Raw genomic sequence first — 19,409 nt, 5'->3', positions numbered from 1 at the left:
TCGAGCTCTACACAACAACTTTCAAATACAAGCTCTTCATTTAGAAATTAAAATTTGTCTCTTTCTTTCTATTCCTACAAATTGTTAATCAATATACAGGAGCCTTCACGAGAACTGTTTTGCCTACAAACACGATTAGCTATCCTAAAGTTTTCTAATTTATTTAAAACTGTGATTGAATCTTGCGTGAGCTAGTTTTCGTTTAGGCAAACGACTCTGATATTTCTTCCTTGTGAAAGAATAATTTGCAGCTCGTCAATTTTTGTGGTTTTATCGTTAGGACATGTTGCATTTAGGCCGTTCATGTTCCAGTGCATTAGGAATGAAGACTTAATTACACTTACTTATAGTTTCCAACGTATCTTTCCTTGAATAGCCCTCTTCACGTTTACTGTTAAAATTTTCTTTCCAGAGCGATGTTTTACACGATTGATGTAACATTTCTCTGGAACCACTTACCGTAAATTATATTTACGAAATAGGCCTACAGGCACAAAACTTAGTGCCAGTCCAAATGTAGCATATTCTGTAACATAGCGTCCAGTTCCCAAAAACCGTTGCAAAACTTTTAATAATATTCAATTCTTAGTTTTTTTGAAAATTATCCTGTTGCAAGCATTAATCGACATTCAGGGAACCATTGTCACTGCTGTCGTTCATTTCTCACAGCAGAATTCTTATCGTTTGTTCTCTACCACTGTTAACTTTGGGAAGACAAAAGACGTCGCCAAAGATCATCAATATACAATACTGTGTTGATGTGCGGAAGTGGTTTGTGTTTTGATGTGTGTCGTGTAGTTTGAAAAGCAATTTTGAAGTCGCAGTCGTCATAATGCCGGTAAGCTAAAATTTTGTTTCCTGTTCTGCCTTAACAATATCTTCGACACTAGCAGCATCAGTAACACTTGACGAAATCGACATTTTATTTTTGTTTCAAGAAATGGGTGTGACACCTTATCAATGCAGTTGTCATTTTTCAGGCGTATCATTCAGGCTTTACGGAATTTAACCAAGTCGTGGGTAACATGGCAATTTTACCTTTTAGAACACAATTTAGAGGACCAGCGCCTACATTCACAAAGGATACAGACATCATTGATGAAGCTCTGTACTACTTCAAAGCAAATGTATTCTTTAGGACGTACGAAATAAAGGTAAACCAAGTCTTAAATATTAAAATAGTTGCCATGTTATAAGAACAAAGGAATCCACAGTATAGTAATAAACGTAAATATAGATTGCCTATCTGCCTTTGATTTATGAAAAGTGACAATCTAATTCTGCAGTGGAAAATTATGTATTCTTAAGCTCATTCTTATGTGTAATTGTGATAAATCTGAAACTGAGTAAGGTAGAAGAACGAGTCTTTGACAGTATTCCAGTAACTGACACTTACCTCAGGTGTGTGAAATAAGGAAAGTAAAACCTGTCTCCTTGATATACACATACAGGACATTTTATGTCTTACTATATTGGCATCATCGTAGGTTAGGAAATCCTGAACACCAGATTTTGTAGTAAGGAGAATAAATTGTAAAATGATTTATGATGTGTTGAGAGCAATTTTACCCTACTTTCATGAAGACAAATGTTAAGGTAAAGCTCTTCTTTATTGCCTGGTGTGTGATATTTACAAGTTAAGTTTAGTAATAGTATTACGTGGAACTGACCCATGATATTGCATGAAGTAAAGCAACCTGTTAAAATTAAGATCAACTGTACCTGCTAATTTTAAGGTTGGGTTATAAGACTGTTACATTATGTTTTTTGATGATCTGGTCTTTGATATGCCCTGTCAATGACTGGTAGAATGATTTTATTTTTACATTGAGTTCAGAACATATTATCAGTAGCCAAAATTAATTAATTTATGAATTCCTATCTTGGACTTTTCTTTCTGTAAATCGTGGTTCCAGTGGAAGTCAGTCACTGGAACAACTGGCTTCTAATGACAAGCATCTTGTTACAGATAAGAGGCACAAGAGAAATTACAAGCCTGAACAAATTGCAAAAGGGGTAGAAGTTGTCCAGGCAGGCATTATAATGGCTTTTGCAGCCAAATAGTTTGATGTGCCGAGTGTGATATTGTGTTTCAAAATAAGCAGCAAAGGTGTGAAATCATGCACTGCGCTGACTGAAGATGAAGAAAATATTGTAGTCTAGCAGCTTTCCTCAGCTTGAAAATTGCGCTATCCAGTCGTAAAAGACATGTTGCTGGACAGTGTACACTAGGGAAGAAGTGAAATGTAATGATAGAACCAATTACTGATGGAAGACAAGGCAGAAAATAATATACATTACTTATTAAAAGGCATCCAGTTTCAAGTGAGAGAATAACATGGAACTTATCTTCCCATGAAAATGTCTGTGAGCAACAAAGTTGGATATCCCCTCTTCCCCCCCTCTTGCTTAAAGGAAAAAGTGATTGCATGTAAGAGGAATATCGCTGTATACTCTGTTGGGGAAGATAAGTAAGAAAATCTGACTTCGCTTGCCACAGCAAATGCTGCTGGTAAGCTTGCTCTTCCTATGATTGTTTTGTCGTATGAGAGAAGTCCTGGCATAATAACTAACATCGTACCAAGGACATGGGGAATACCTATAAAGAAAGTGAGTAGTGCTTATTGCATTGTTTATTTTACAGTCAATGGACAACTGAATGTCAGTGTAGTGAAACAGACTGTCTTTCACAAATTAACAGCACCTGTTCTCTTGTCTGCATGAGCAAGACTAAAATACTAGTTTCTCAATTGTGTGGATATATTTGAAAAGGCTTGAAATGATGTGTTACTTCTGAAAAATTCTCATGGCAGCTTATGTCTGATTCCCATTGTTTTTCATGTATGTTTCTTTTATCTGTTCATAATTGTTAATTGCAACCAGTCAAACAATGTTTGTATTACATTAATGAAATGTGTTATTTGTCTAATATTCTGTTTATGCACTTTTCCACATTCTACTTACCACAGAATGGTTTGGAATAAATAATGTAAACAGTTTTAGGATGTTCAGGAAAACCCTAAGGAAGCTTTAGATTATGAAACGTTTCAAGCAGTAGGTTGAAAGCCATATAGGAAATACATAAATATCCTCATTATAGTTTCAAAGAATGGTGCTTCTATGTTGTAGATGTGAAGTCATTCGAATGTAAATTTTCTTTTTATATTCAGGATAGGTGGTTCACGGTGTGGGTTCCTGGTATCATGTCCTAGTTCATGAACCACGGGCAACGTATGAGTGGCCAAGTAAGTGGTCCCGACAGTCAGGATACCAGTTACTTTGGAATAAGGCTGGGCATATCGGACATATTACGAGTCGTGGCCACCTATGTGCTCAGACGGCAAAGACTACCAAATCCACCGGTTAGTCCCTCAACCGTTAGGGGTAAAACTCAATGGGACCCGGGGCAAGTAAGGCTAGCAACCTGCTTCCCTGGTACTATAAATATGATGCTGGCAACAATCAGAGCAAAATGCCTCGGACCTTTGGAAGTGACGGAGTCCCACCTTTAATTGACAAACCGGGGACTCCTAAGATACGACTCTGCAAATGAATGGTAACCAAATGGGGAGCTATTAATATCAATGGGGGCTACTCTGGGAAGAAGGTAGAGCTGGCAGAGGCTGCAAGTAAGATGGGATTGGATGTTTTAGCTGTTAGTGACATTCGGGTAAGGGGTGAGAAAGAAGAGGAAGTGGGAGAATATAAGGTCTACCTGTCAGGAGTCAGAGTAGGAATAGCACAATGGGGTGTAGGGCTTTTCATCAGGAAAGAAATGGAACCCAGTGTACTTGCAGTAAGGTATGTAAACGAATGACTGATGTGGATAGATTTGACAGTGTCTAGCAAGAAAATTAGGATTGTGTCAGTATATTCGCATTGTGAAGGGACAGATCAAGATAAGATGGATAGTTTTTATGACGCACTCAGTGATGTAGTTGTTAGAGAAAGGACAAGGACAGTGATCTGCTCATGGGTGATTTTAATGCCAGGATTGGAAATCGAACAGAAGGGTATGAAAAGGTTATGGGTAAATGTGGAGAGGATATGGAGGCCAACAGGAACGGGAAACAGCTCTTGGATTTCTGTGCCAGTATGGGCTTAGTAATCACAAACTCCTTTTTTAAACATAAGAACATTCACCAGTATACTTGGGAAGCCAGGGGAACCAGATCTGTCATTGACTATATAATAACAGATCAGCAATTCAGGAAGGCTGTGTGGGACACACGTGTATTCAGGGGATTCTTTGGTGACACTGATCACTATTTAATCTGCAGTTAAATTGGTATTGTGAGGCCGAAAGTGCAGGAGGTCAGGTCCATGTGTAGGAGGATAAGAGTGGAGAAACTTCAGGATAAGGAAGTCAGACACAAGTACATAACAGTGATCTCAGAAAGGTACCAGTTAGTTTAATGTAGTCAATCGCAGTCACTGGAAAAGGAATGGACAAGGTACAGGGACACAGTACTAGAAGTGGCCAAAGAATGTCTTGGAACAGTAGTGTGTAAAGGTAGGATGAAGCAAACAACTTGGTGGAATGACACAGTCAAGGCAGCCTGTAAAAGGAAAAAGAAGGCATATAAAAAATGGCTACAAACTAGAACTCAGGTAGACAGAGAAAGTTATGTTGAAGAAAGAAACAAAGCCAAACAGATAATTACAGCATCCAAGAAGAAATCTTGGGAAGACTTTGGAAACAGGTTGGAGACCTTGGGTCAAGCTGCTGGAAAACCATTCTGGAGTGTAATTAGCAGTCTTCGAAATGGAGGTAAGAAGGAAATGACAAGTATTTTGGACAGGTCAGTAAAACTGCTGGTGAATCCTGTTGATGCCTTGGGCAGATGGAGGGAATATTTTGAAGAGTTGCTCAATGTAGGTGAAAATACGATCAGTAATGTTTCAGATTTCGATGTACAATGGGACAGGAATGATGATGTAAATAGGATCACATTTGAGAAAGTGGAGAAAATGGTCAGTAGATTGCAGTGCAATGAAGTGGCTGGGGTGGATGAAATTAAGTCGGAACTCATCAAATACAGTGGAATGTCAGGTCTTAAATGGCTACACAGGATAACTGAAATGGCGTGGGAGTCGGGACAGGTTCCATCAGACTGGACGAAAGCAGTAATCACACCAATCTTTAAACATGGAAACAGAAAAGATTGTAACAACTACAGAGGTATATCTTTGATCAGCGTTGTGGGTAAAATCTTCTCGGGCATTGTTGAAAGGAAAGTGCAAGTATTAGTTGAGGACAAATTGGATGAAAATCAGTGTGGGTTTAGGCCTCTTAGAGGGTGTCAGGACCAGATCTTCAGCTTATGGCAAATAATGGAGAAGTGTTACGAGTGGAACAGGGAATTGTATCTATGTTTTATAGACCTAGAAAAGGCATATGACCGGGTTCCTAGGAGGAAGTTGTTGTCTGTTCTACGTGATTATGGAATAGGAGGCAAACTTTTGCAAGCAATTAAAGGTCTTTACATAGATAGTCAGGCAGCAGTTAGAGTTGATGGTAAATTGAGTTCATGGTTCAGAGTAGTTTCAGGGGTAAGACAAGGCTGCAACCTGTCTCCACTGTTGTTCATATTATTTATGGATCATATGTTGAAAACAATAGACTGGCTGGGTGAGATTAAGATAGGTGAACACAAAATAAGCAGTCTCGCATATGCGAATGACTTGGTTGTGATTGACTTGGTTGTGATGGCAGATTCTGTTGAAAGTTTGCAAAGTAATATTTCAGAGCTAGATCAGAAATGTAAGGACTATGGTATGAAGATTAGCATCTCCAAAACGAAAGTAATGTCAGTGAGAAAGAAATATAAACGGATTGAGTGCCAAATAGGAGGAACAAAGTTAGAACAGGTGGACGGTTTCAAGTACTTAGGATGCATATTCTCACAGGATGGCAACATAGTGAAAGAACTGGAAGCGAGATGTAGCAAAGCTAATGCAGTGAGCGCTCAGCTACGATCTACTCTCTTCTGCAAGAAGGAAGTCAGTACTAAGACTAAGTTATCTGTGCACCGTTCAATCTTTTTACTAACTTTGTTGTATGGGAGCGAAAGCTGGGTGGATTCAGGTTGCCTTATCGATAAGGTTGAGGTTACGGATATGAAAGTAGCTAGGCTGATTGCAGGTACTAGTAGACGGGAACAATGGCAGGAGGGTGTGTACAATGAGGAAATCAAAGAAAAACTGGGAATGAACTCTATAGATGTAGCAGTCAGGGCGAACGGGCTTAGATGGTGGGGTCATGTTACAAGCATGGGAGAAGCAAGGTTACCCAAGAGACTCATGGGTTCAGCAGTAGAGGGTAGGAGGAGTCGGGGCAGACCAAGGAGAAGGTACCTGGATTCGGTTAAGAATGATTTTGAAGTAATAGGCTTAACATCAGAAGGGGCACCAATGTTAGCACTGAATAGGGGATCATGGAGGAACTTTATAAGGGGGACTATGCTCCAGACTGAACGCTGAAAGGCATAATCAGTCTTCAATGATGATGATGATGATGATGATGATGATGATGATATTCAGGATGGAAACACAGTTCAAGAATTCCACAGTGTCCTTTTGGAGTTGTATATTACGATAATACTTGAATTAGATATTGCAGAAGTCAGTACAGCAACTACTGTTTTGGGGAGTGCGGTTCAAGTCTTAACTTACTCATAAAGGCACAGGTATCGCACAGGGCTCCATTATATTATTGTCAATAAATGATAGATTTGTTTATTCAGCTAGGCCACAAATACTTCCCTTTTTCTGATAGGAAGGTCCCACAAACCTAACAACTTTGACATAAATAAGATGTAACACTAGCTTTCCTTCCCTTCTTTTTTAAACTTTTGTGCTCATTGGCAGACACTATTTGATCAGGCAGTAGTTGTTTTTAATATATGAATATTGTTATCTGGTGACCTTATGTAATACTTTCACAATGTGACAGTTATTTCTCTGTGATGCCCTCTGCCAAGAAATTACACTATCTATACCTCATTTAAGGATATACTAGTCTAAGTAATTTTCAGTGCCAGTTTATTTATTGCCTTGTGAAAATTATTTTACAAATTAAATTATTTCTAGAAATTTCTGCATTCATGTAAGTCTTCCTGGTATGACTGATGCAACTTCTTGTGGTTATTTGACATAACTTCTCCTCCTATGTGAAAAAAGTGAAGTATTTTAATTATGTTAGAAGATACGGGTGTGTTTTGTGGAATTAATAAACAGTGTGATACTGCGCTGACAGATCATTTTGTTTTCTTCATTCAAATCAACCAACATTCTTGCACACAAAATATGGAGTGTGGGAATCTGTTAAGTTTAGTCCAAGAAAGAGTGAATCTGTGGCATCTTGAGGCTGAAAATATAATTAGGATATAGTTCAGACTTTATAGACCAAAATCACAGGTTTATTCAAAACTTCAAATAGGCGAATATTCACTGGAAATTTTAGGCATAGATTACAACCTCAAAAATTAATTTGTTCAAATGAAAAGAGTGATCTATCTTTTATGCTTATAGCCACTGTATTGGATCCTTTTTGTGGTGGGTTGTCTACAAATTATTATTACTGCTTACTGGCCTTGTATGCCAGTAGGGTAGTGTACATGTGTTGTATGCTACATATTTCCACTTTTAATTGCTTTAGGTTTTCAGCGTAGCTTATACTACACTTTTTGCGTGTCTTTTATTTGTGTGCTGAATGACAGTTACTGAAGGTTAATTGACATACTTCAGCACAACTTTAAATAAATACAATGAATCAGAGTGTTTATAACTTGCTTTTCAAGGTCACCAAGAATTATCTTGAATATGTAACAGAACATCTTTCCTGTTATCTCACATATTCGTAGAACTTGTCTGGTTAGGCCTTTAACTGAGAACAGTATGTACAATATTCTCCATGTTCTTTATGAGACAGGAAAGTTCGTTCACATGCATTCGGCTTCTCTTTAATAGCAAAAGCTGCTATGCAGTACTCATATTGAAACACAGTGGCATCATGGTGTCTACCTCACCCTAAAAGGTTAAAATCTAAATCTAACCTACCACCTCAACTCTGCCAAAAACTGATGGAGGTTATCAGATGCACCAAGACCAATATATGCGATGATGGGATATATGTTCTGTTACATACCCAAGATAATTCATGGTGTTCGAAAAGCAAGTTATAAACACTCTGTTTCACTGTACTTGTTTAAAGTTGTGCAGTCACACATCAGTTAACCTTCAATGACTGTCATTTACTACACAAGTAAAAATCAACCATAAAGTGTGGAATAAGACACTCTGAAAACATAAAGCACTTAAAAATGGAAATATGTGCCATACACTACATTTCCAAACCATTTCATATTAACAGTCACTAAACTACTGGCATAAAACGCCAGTAAGCAGCAATAATAATTGTGGACAACTAATGATAACCTACCACAATAAAACATCTTGTATCTTGTATAGTAGCTATAAGCTTGTAAGATCCACCACCCTCTCCATTGAACAAATTATTTTTTGAGGTTATAATTTACGCCTAAAATTTCCAGTAAAAATTTTACCTATTTGAGGTTTTGAATAAACCTGCAATTTCTATCTTTAGATTCTGAACTATATTCTGATTCTGATATTTTCATCCTCAGGATGCCACAATCTCACTCTTTCTTGGACTACACTTACCAGTTTCTTACACTTCATATTTTATGAACGAGAACGTCGGTTGATTTGGCAAAAAAATAATAATAATAATAATAATAATTTGTATTTCACTGATTGCCATCAAAGTATGTATGTTCAGGTGATAAGACCAGCTATAGTAAGACCGTGCATGTAGTGGCATACTGATTTGAAGAGATCGTCTGTCTCCGGCCGATGTCGGTCGGCAGCAGAATCCATTGATATTGGAACCATTGTGATCGTAACCTAAGACATACAAACAAATCAAAAGTCTAGTTCATGGTCATTGGAGTACTTAATATTTTGTGCAGCAATGTCATCAGCACTTGGTGTGATATATAATGGGAACAAAAAGGATGCCACCTGGTAGTTCTGTGCATGCAGTATGAGAGCAGTTGACTAGTGACCTGTTTTGAAATAAGAGGCAAAAGAATAGTATGGCTTCCACGTGTCAGTATATCACTGCCTTGGAAATTATAACACATTCAGTAGAAACAGTCAATTAAGATAGAAAGTTTAATTTGCTGCTAGTGTCACTTGCAGCAATATATGCTGTGCTGTTAGATCCTATCATAACAACAACCTTATAATTTTCAGAAAGAAGACAGAGAATGGTTCCTAGTTTGGCAGTAGAAATTCATTGCCCCCTTTCTTGCCACTCATTGATTTTATGAAAGTATCATTGCATTGGGTATAGGAAACAAGCATTGCCAACCTGTGAGCAGTATAGAAACATCACCGTAACTGGTCCTAATCTACTCTTTAGCCAAACATTGCAGACTCCAATTATGTAACATATGGTTATATGAAAGTATCATTGCATTGGGTATAGGAAACAAGCACTGCCAACCTGTGAACAGTAGAGAAACATCACCGTAACTGGCTCTAATCTACTCTTTAGCCAAACATTGCGGACTCCAGTTATGTAACATATTATGTCACATTTAAAAGAATACACTGGTGAGTGAAATCGTTCTCTAGACTGGAATATGTTAAAACAACCTTGTTTGCTTATGCTTACTGAAGACATATACATCTCTTTCACGGTATGAGCAAATGTTATCAGAAGATATGTGGGGTGTCCTTGTATATTGTGTTTACTAAAGCAGTTCTGGTTACTGTAGTTATCTGTGTAAAATTTGTTATATGTCTAGTTTAGGTGCCACCAAATAAGCACTGTAAAACTGATTTGGAGGTCATCGTAATGGTTCTTCCCAGTCTCTTGTATTCCCTAAAATTCGAATCAAAATGTTGTTGATCTCGTATTCCTTATGCCACAGAGATTGTCTCTGAATGGCATTCAGAAAACAGTTATGCTAGGTGCATTGTACATCATTATTAAATCTAGTAGAAGATCAGTACTTTACCACCTCCTAAGAGTCTGTATCCACATTGACTGACTTCGCCAATGTACAACTGAACAGCCACATTCCAATGTAACCTGGACCTCAGGCTATGCTCCAGATTAGTCTACAACAACAACAACAACCTCCTCGTGTTGCACAGCAGAATAGTAATTGAGTGTGGGAATAAATTTTCTTTGAACTGGCTAGGGCAGCTCTGAGTGGAACACAACCACCAAGTATCTGACAGTGGCATAACCAATGTCAAGATTTGGAAGAACTAAAGTACAAACAGACATAGAGCTTATTACATCATATAGTATGAAAAAGAACATCAGGAACACCTGATTCACCACTTAGTCAACTGTGCAGTGCAGACACAATGGTCTTCTGTAATGCACCTCCTCGTCTATCTGATATTCACATATGGAAGTGCTTCTAGTGGGCTCCTACACTGTATGCTAAAAGATAATGTAGTTGGAAAAAGAATATTCTCATGGTTCTATTTGACATCTGTTAGTGCTCGTACAATGTCAAGTGACACATCATCACTACGTCATATGTCAAAGCTGATGTCCAGTATCAATTGGGTCAACCCACTGCACATCCTCCACAGTCTTCCACTTTATCACGCTGCTTCACCAATGTACAGTGATGTTAGCTATAGATCAGTAATTCTGCTTATTATCTTTATTGTTGTTCACAATGCTAGTTCAGCAAACCTTTTCGAGTTTGATGCCTTTCAGGCCTTCGGTTCTTCAGTCATGAACTTGATACAGTTGCTATCTGCAGATGTCCTCTATCAATCAATTGAATCTGTGTGCTCCAAATTTCAGGATATTTTAGCGGGTGCACACAAACTTTGAATCCCCCGGCAGATTCTGATAGCCCTCCACTCCCAAGTCAAGGTGGAGCTGGACTGGCTCGCATCTCTCAGGATTGTGGTTTCCATTCCCTCTAGTGAATGGGCCACACCCCTTGTCATTGTGATAAAACACTGTGGTAGACTGTGACTTTGCGATGATTTTAAGGTCACTATGAATTCACTGTCTGTGCTCAACACATACCCATTGCCATGCCCGAAGAGCTATTCACACGCTTAGCAGGGGTCAATTCTTCTCCAAATGTGTGTTCAAGCATGTCATGGTTCTTAATACACCATTTGGTCTGTATCAATACCTACAGTTAATGTTTGGCATGGCAAATGCCCCAGAGTATTTCAGCACTGTTCAGAACAGGTCACATCGACTATTCCACACTATTTCAATTATCTAAATGACATTGTCACTACCAAATGTACTATGAGCAACCACCTGCACAATCTCTGGACCCTTTTCAAAACACTTCAGTCCGTGGCTCTGCATTGTAGTCTAAATTTTTCCAACCCTCTCTTGAGTATGTGGGCCACACCATATCATGGCACGGTGTCCAGCCCCTGGTGAATCTCGTCAAGGCCATTACGGACTTTCCCTGTCTCTTGTTACATGAACTTAAGGCTTTCTTGGGTAAAATTTCCTGCTACTACCTATTTATCCCTGTGGCATCCACCATTGCCCACCCTCTCTACCTCTTTCTCCACAACAGTGCTTCCTTTGTCTGGTCTCTGGCAAGGCGTGAGGCCTTTTCCATGGTGAAGGCCCACCTCAGGACAGTGCTGTGTGTAGATACTTTTGATCCTAACAAACCATTGGTTTTGGTTACGGACACCTTGTAGTACAGCATGGGGGCAGTCTTCCCCCATTAGGATGCAAATGGTTGAGAGCAGCCACTAGTGTTTGCATCCAAAATTCTTGAGTCCAGCACAGGTCCTCTGCTTTCTTCAGGTTGAGAAGCCTCTGACCATTGCATATATGGTCACGCAATTTCACATGTTCTTGTATGGCACCAAATACCAAATTATGGACCACAAGCTGTTTGTTTCATTATTCAGTCTATCCGCCCATGACCGCAATAAGGTGGCCCACGGCTTGCAGCAGTGGGCATTGTTTCTCTCCAAATACCACTATGACATCCATTTTTGCCACTCTGGGTGCCATGCCTGTGTGGACTCGTTATTCACACTGCCTTTCAGTCCGGACACAAAGTGTGACAGGGAGGTGCTCGGGTGTTTTCACTTCTATGTCGCGTCCCTCCAAGCAATAGAAGGTTTTTTGGTCACTAGTACCTGGATCGCCAAGGGCACTGCATCTGACCCCGCTTCGAGCAGATTGTCCACCCTGTCCAGCAGGTTTGGTTAACTCGTCATCCAGGCTGCACTTCTAATCCACTTTGTAATTATTGTGTCTTGCGCTATCATCTGTCAGTCTTAGATACGGTTGTCCTGCTCTCCATCATGACCCAGCTCCTAGGTGGTCATTTCCGAAAGTTTCTGGTGGGAGGTCTTACAGCTGTTGCATGAGGGTCACTGGGGTGTTTCCCACACTGAAGCCTTGGCTTGCAGACTGACGCTGCACTGACCGGGAGGCGGAGTATTTGGTGTGCTAGTTAATAGGTGGCTCTCAAAGCTTCTTTTTCCCCATGGCAGCCAGCAACCCAGCCCTGCGAATACTTCCATGTGGATTTTGCAGGTTCATTTCTGAACGTGTTGTAGCTGATTGTTATTGACACATTTTCCATACATAGCCCGGTGCTCCTTGGCCACTACCGAAGTTACTATTCAGGGGTGAGGGGTGTAGTGACCTGTGTAAGATTCCATACCCATGACGTGGGCATGCAGCTGTATTGTGTGCCACAGAATTCACAACATGCTAGCCCTGGCAGAGGCCTCCACTCTTGGATGGATGGATGCATGCATAACCTCTCCGTAGTGCACACTACCGGCTGGCCAAAGGCTTAGAGTATCGGGCCCGGCCAGTCTCGCTCTTCCTCTTGGTAATATGTTTGCATTTAGCCTATGTGTCTTGGACTAGTAGGGTAGCCACTCTATGCCAAGAGTTTTACAATACCAGTATTCCTGAAGTAATAAAGTGTTGTGTTTGTTATTATCTGTGTTGTTGTAGACTTTATCCATTTGCAGTAGCTTTGGGAAATATCGGTTGATATTTGGTTCTCTGCTTGTGTTATGTTACAAAGGCTTACAGTATTTTTTGGGTGCATATCAGCTCCAGACTGTAAATGAGGCTGAAGACATTAAAAAGCAGCAGTTCTTTGTTAGGCATGATCCTTTTGGCCTGGTATTGTGTTCCATTTTGTTCTGTTTCTCATCAGGATCATCTTGTTATAATATCTGAATTACAATTGAAACATTTCAATTTTTTTTTAGGTTATTGGTCCTGTAGTCTTTGGGGGTGGGAGGGGGGGGGGGGGGAGGTGGGAGGGAGCAGTTTGCTGCAATGTGGAAAAGATTTGATGTCACAAGAAGAAATTTAGTTGAGACTTCAAATTTATGTACTAATTTGTTACTAAGGACAAGACATCAATACACCACTTCATGTCAAGCATTAAACAGAAATCAAAGCAATGGATGGATGCCAGTGCCATGCATTTGTTTCATCCCTTATGACTTGATGTACGTGGATTGACCAAAAAGTAATGCCTCCACCATTGTAACTCTTCAACAGTTGGCAGCATTGGTATGTGGGAGGTACTGGCTTGTTCCGTTGCCTCTTCTCCACAGCTCCAGTTGGTGGGAAGCCTTAGCATTGAACGGTTTTGTTGTTACAGTGTAAAGTATGGAATCCTGCGCAGACGGTCGGACAGTGCAATTTAAGCAATGTGCAGTCATTGAATTCTTGACAGCAGGAGGTGTCACCCCAAAGGAGATACATCAGAGAATGAAAGCAGTTTATGGTGATTGTGTCGATGTGAGTACTGTGCATCGTTGGGCAATTAAGTTTAAAGATGTTGAGGCAGGAACATCTGACCTGTGTGACACAGTGTTCTGGGGCGCAGATGTTGTTATCCGTGTTGATTTCCTTGATTGTGGAACAATAATAAATCCAGAACATTACATCGCAACATTGCGAACTCTGAAACGATGGCTAACAAAGGTTCGAAAGGAAAAGGGAAATGTTTTCCTGCAGCATGACAATGCTAAACCACACACTTCATGTGCCACCACAGTGGAACTTCAGAGACTGAGTCTCACCACCGTACGGCATCCTCCATACAGTCCAGGTTTGGCACTGTCTGACTTCCACTTGTTTCCAATAATGAAAGACAAACTGCAGGTAAATCATTATGCTTCTGATAAAGACGTTGAGAGAACTATGAGACTTTGGTTGTGGAGACAGAGTGTCGACTTCTTCCGTGACGGCTTTAGAAAACTTGTTCATCATTGGCAGAAATGTATCCAATTGGCTGGTGATTAGGTGGAAAAGTGAATATTTGTAATTAAAGATCACATTCTGAGGATTATTTCTGCATTTGATTTATTAAAATAATCCCATCCAAACCCAATTAACTAAGGTAGAGGCATTACCTTTCATTCATCCCTCATAATTCTTCTTGTTAGTTGACTTCATAGCTGAAGCTGTAAGAGATGTGGAAAATTCTCCACTCTGAATTGGTGAATGTTTTCTAGGTGTAGACCCATTTACCTTTCATCTTCATAGTTTGCTGACCAGGGATCATTGGCATTAACTTTCTAGAACATGAAATCAGCACTCTTTTGGTGCATGGCCACTTGTGTCCGTCCATTGCTTTGATTTCTTTTTAATTTTAGACATGAAGTGGTGCACTGATGTCTTGTCCTTATCAACAAATTGGCGCATAAATTCAGTTAGATCTCTTTTAAAATGATCATTGCCAACCAATTCATTTTTGCATTATCTCCCAAGGGCACATAGTGAACTGATGTGACAGTGCTGAAACCTGCCACAAAAGAGGAGAATTGTGGTTCCATTAAGTGGCTGGCAAGTGCAATGAGCTGTATAGTGAACTGAAAGATGATTAGAACTAAAGTATAGATACTTAGTTAATTATCCAACCATGTGGCACAGCAGTTACTGTGTGCCAAATTTTAACAAAATATTTTTTCTTTAATATAAGTAGGTATTTATAGATGTAGTAAGACCTTCTCTAAGGCACAGTAATTGGACTAGGATGGGGCATTTAGAGGTTTTCATGCCAATGAAGAGCAGATGTGCCACAAAGCCAAGTAATCCAGACTCGCCAGAGACAAATGGGAGATGAGTAGCTGTATGATCAAAGTAGAGCGGCAATATGTTCTTTTTTTTTTCATTTTATGATTTGTGTATGTATTCTTTTTTATAATAAATAATTACCTAAAATTTGGAACTGTCATTCCTGCAAATTTTGGAGGCTCAGCCAAGATCAACTGAACAAATAATGATATAATTTTTGGCTGCCTATCTATGATGGTTACAATGAAATTCTCATCTGTCATTTTGTCTGGATCAGTGTGTTTTTTTGTGGGTTTTATATGAGGAGTTATTTGAAGACAGATTTCACATTTTAATAAGAAGTAGCAGTAACTGAATATTGCAAAGATATATTTTATTTGATATGAGGAAATGTGTAGCATCCAGTGAAACAAAACACTTTTCACAAAATATGTTTGGACCTGGAATTCTGTGTAGGAATTTTCAAGTTTACCTTTGCATTAATTTTAGGGTGTTATAACAGATAAGATTATGCAGTTTTACACTCTTGTGAAAAGTGAACTGTAAGTAAATTGATGTGATGTGTAGAAATGATGATGTTATACAAAACTGAAAAAGTAAGTGTTGACTATAGAAATTGATGATGATGCAGTAGTAGTAATTGTTGTTGTTGTTCATATCAGTCCACATAATTATTGAAAATTTTCACTGTTGTGTCACGACATTGGTGGAACACTTAAAAAAGAAATTAATGGCGGTGAAGGATACTCAGTGTGAGAAATGGGTCTTTGAGTGGACTGCCTTTTTAATGTTTTGAAACTAATTGCAAATACCTGCTTTTGGGAGGTGGAAGATTGATGCGAAGACCAATGCTACAGAGATACACAAACAACTGTCTCAATGAAAGAAGAAAGTGGAAGTCTTTCTTCACAAATATTTTGTCATAATCTGAGAGATATCCAACCTAAAAGATGTTGATAATGGCTTATCATTCCTTTACATGATAGATGAGGGAGGAGACCATTCAGTCACAAAACTTATATTGGGCTGGTGCATAAGTTCGTAGTGTTTTTCCATAAATTTCATAACACAACAGATACATGTAACAAAGACTTTTGTCATTCAATAAAATATTCTTCTTTACTATTTACAACAGTCTACCAATGCTGGGGTACCATTTCGATTCTGTGTATTTTTCGTCTGAAAAGGAAGTTCCTTACAGGTTGTTTGATAGAGAACAGGAAAGGTGAAAATCTGAGGGTGCTAGATCAGATGAGTAAGGTGGGTGCAGAATGACTTTCCAACTTGATTCCTGTATAGCATTTTTTCTCAATCTAGCATAATAAGTGCAGGTGTTATAGTGCATCACTTCATGCAGTCTTCCTGGTCCCTGTTCTTGGATTGCCTCTGCAAGAAGTCTCAGTTGTTGACAATCATTGTAAGCAGTGATAGTTACATCTCTGGGAAGCAATTCGTAGTGCACCACACCATTGCTGTTCCACCAGGTGCATAACATTTTCTTTTGTAGATGCATGCAGGCCTTTGTAAGGGAAGTTGCCACTCTGTTTCGGCTCAACCATTTCGTTCTCTTCTTTATGTTACTATAAAGACTCTGTTTCTCATCACCAGCGATGATATAGGATAGGAATGGTCAGTGTTGTTCACGAGCTCATTAATGACAAGCAAGCAGAGATGCATATATGGCCACCTGCTGATTTTTGTGATTTTTTACCTAGAGCATGCAATAACCTTACGCCCAAATTTTGAATCTTCCCCATTGCATGCAAGTATCACATACTCATGGATTGATCACTGTCACATTTGCCAGTGATGAATTATTGTAGATTAATGTGTTTAAACAATCTTCATTAAACCCCGAATTCCTGAATGTGGAGAGACGCTAAGGTCAGAATGGTCCTCCTAAAAACTAGTAAAACATTGTTTTGCTGTGCTCCGTCAAATGGCATTATCCCCATACATGGCACAAATGATTCTGGCCACCTCTGCTGCTGTAACCGCTCTATTGAACTTGGGCAGAAGAATACATCGGAAATGTTCAGATTTCTACATTTGGCACCCGTTTTTCTAGTGCTCACAGCTCCACTCACGATCTCCAAATTACAAAATGACAATATGTAAACTCAAGTAGTGGCAGTGAACTGCAAATAAATATGATAATCAATAAATAAACCCATAGCAACCAGAATACCAACACACAGCCAGCCACTGTGGCCGAACGGTTCTAGGCGCTTCAGTACGGAACAGTGCTGCTGCTATGGTTGCAGGTTCGAATCCTGCCTCGGGCATGGATGTGTGTGCTGTCCTTAGGTTAGTTAGGTTTAAGTAGTTCTAAGTCTAGGGGACTGATGACCTCAGATGTTAAGCCCCATAGTGCTTAGAGCCATTTGAACCAACAGGCAAAACAAAAGTGCTACAAACTTATGCACCAATGTAATACGTTGTGGCACAACAAAAAAATGCAAGGAAATAAAGGAGACACTATGGAAGTAATGTGAAGTCATTGCAGGAGGAAATGACAGTAATAATGGCAATCAAACTATAAGGGACACCAGCAACAAAGAGGCTGAAGACTCAGTTAATACGAGTATTGAAAGTGCAGTTTGATTTGGAACTAGTAGTGTTTCAGTTATTGTGCCAACAGCCGTAAATAAAGTTATTGCAACCACAGAAGCAAGGGCAAGGGATGCTGTAATTGCAGTGAGTTTGGCCATGTCTTGCCTGAATGCACGAAGGAAAGGAATCAAACTAAGAATCCAAAAACAGATGTAAATGATGTTAAGAAGAGGGTCACCAGTTTCACGTTTAAAAAAGCTCAACAGTGCAGTCAAGAGGAGAAGGTGCTCATTGACTCTGAAGATCAACATAACTAACTACAAGATAATGGATGGTCTAAGATTGTGGGGTAAGGATATGATCTTGACACAATTTGGGAAAACTAACAGTCAGAATATTTTAGAAGTATGTTGAGACTGATGTTTAAAGTGAAACATTTATTTGTTAAATTAGAAGGAAGGTCAGCGTTGGGCATAATTTTGATGATTTATTGACAGCAAAATCGACTTCCGATGACATAATGATCATCTTGAGTGAAACTTCCTGGCAGATTAAAACTGTGTGCCCGACCGAGACTCGAACTCAGGACCTTTGCCTTTCGCGGGCAAGTGCTCTACCAACTGAGCTACCGAAGCACGACTCACGCCCGGTACTCACAGCTTTACTTCTGCCAGTACCTCGTCTCCTACCTTCCAAACTTTACAGAAGCTCTCCTGCGAACCTTGCAGAACTAGCACTCCTGAAAGAAAGGATATTGTGGAGACATGGCTTAGCCACAGCCTGGGGGATGTTTCCAGAATGAGATTTTCACTCTGCAGCGGAGTGTGCGCTGATATGAAACTTCCTGGCAGATTAAAACTGTGTGCCCGACCGAGACTCGAACTCGGGACCTTTGCCTTTCGCGGGCAAGTGCTCTACCAACTGAGCTACCGAAGCACGACTCACGCCCGGTACTCACAGCTTTACTTCTGCCAGTACCTCGTCTCCTACCTTCCAAACTTTACAGAAGCTCTCCTGCGAACCTTGCAGAACTAGCACTCCTGAAAGAAAGGATATTGTGGAGACATGGCTTAGCCACAGCCTGGGGGATGTTTCCAGAATGAGATTTTCACTCTGCAGCGGAGTGTGCGCTGATATGAAACTTCCTGGCAGATTAAAACTGTGTGCCCGACCGAGACTCGAACTCGGGACCTTTGCCTTTCGCGGGCAAGTGCTCTACCAACTGAGCTACCGAAGCACGACTCACGCCCGGTACTCACAGCTTTACTTCTGCCAGTACCTCGTCTCCTACCTTCCAAACTTTACAGAAGCTCTCCTGCGAACCTTGCAGAACTAGCACTCCTGAAAGAAAGGATATTGTGGAGACATGGCTTAGCCACAGCCTGGGGGATGTTTCCAGAATGAGATTTTCACTCTGCAGCGGAGTGTGCGCTGATATGAAACTTCCTGGCAGATTAAAACTGTGTGCCCGACCGAGACTCGAACTCGGGACCTTTGCCTTTCGCGGGCAAGTGCTCTACCAACTGAGCTACCGAAGCACGACTCACGCCCGGTACTCACAGCTTTACTTCTGCCAGTACCTCGTCTCCTACCTTCCAAACTTTACAGAAGCTCTCCTGCGAACCTTGCAGAACTGGCACTCCTGAAAGAAAGGATATTGTGGAGACATGGCTTAGCCACAGCCTGGGGGATGTTTCCAGAATGAGATTTTCACTCTGCAGCGGAGTGTGCGCTGATATGAAACTTC

The 19,409-nt window shown here is 40.1% G+C and overlaps 1 protein-coding gene across 1 annotated transcript in view; it reads left to right on the top strand.

The window, feature by feature from the left end:
* Nucleotides 1-689: 689 nt before the first annotated feature.
* LOC126419155 (actin-related protein 2/3 complex subunit 3-like) overlaps nucleotides 690-19,409 on the top strand; it is a 39,198-nt gene continuing 20,478 nt past the window's right edge. Inside the window, exons 1-2 of the mRNA XM_050086266.1 lie at nucleotides 690-838; nucleotides 981-1,154. Coding sequence (XP_049942223.1) covers nucleotides 833-838; nucleotides 981-1,154 — 180 coding nt within the window. The 5' untranslated portion in view covers nucleotides 690-832. The remainder of the gene's footprint in view (nucleotides 839-980; nucleotides 1,155-19,409) is intronic.

This window comes from Schistocerca serialis, chromosome 9 (genome assembly GCF_023864345.2).
Source record: "Schistocerca serialis cubense isolate TAMUIC-IGC-003099 chromosome 9, iqSchSeri2.2, whole genome shotgun sequence".
Lineage (NCBI taxonomy): Eukaryota > Metazoa > Arthropoda > Insecta > Orthoptera > Acrididae > Schistocerca > Schistocerca serialis.
This window is presented reverse-complemented; position numbering and strand designations above follow the sequence as displayed.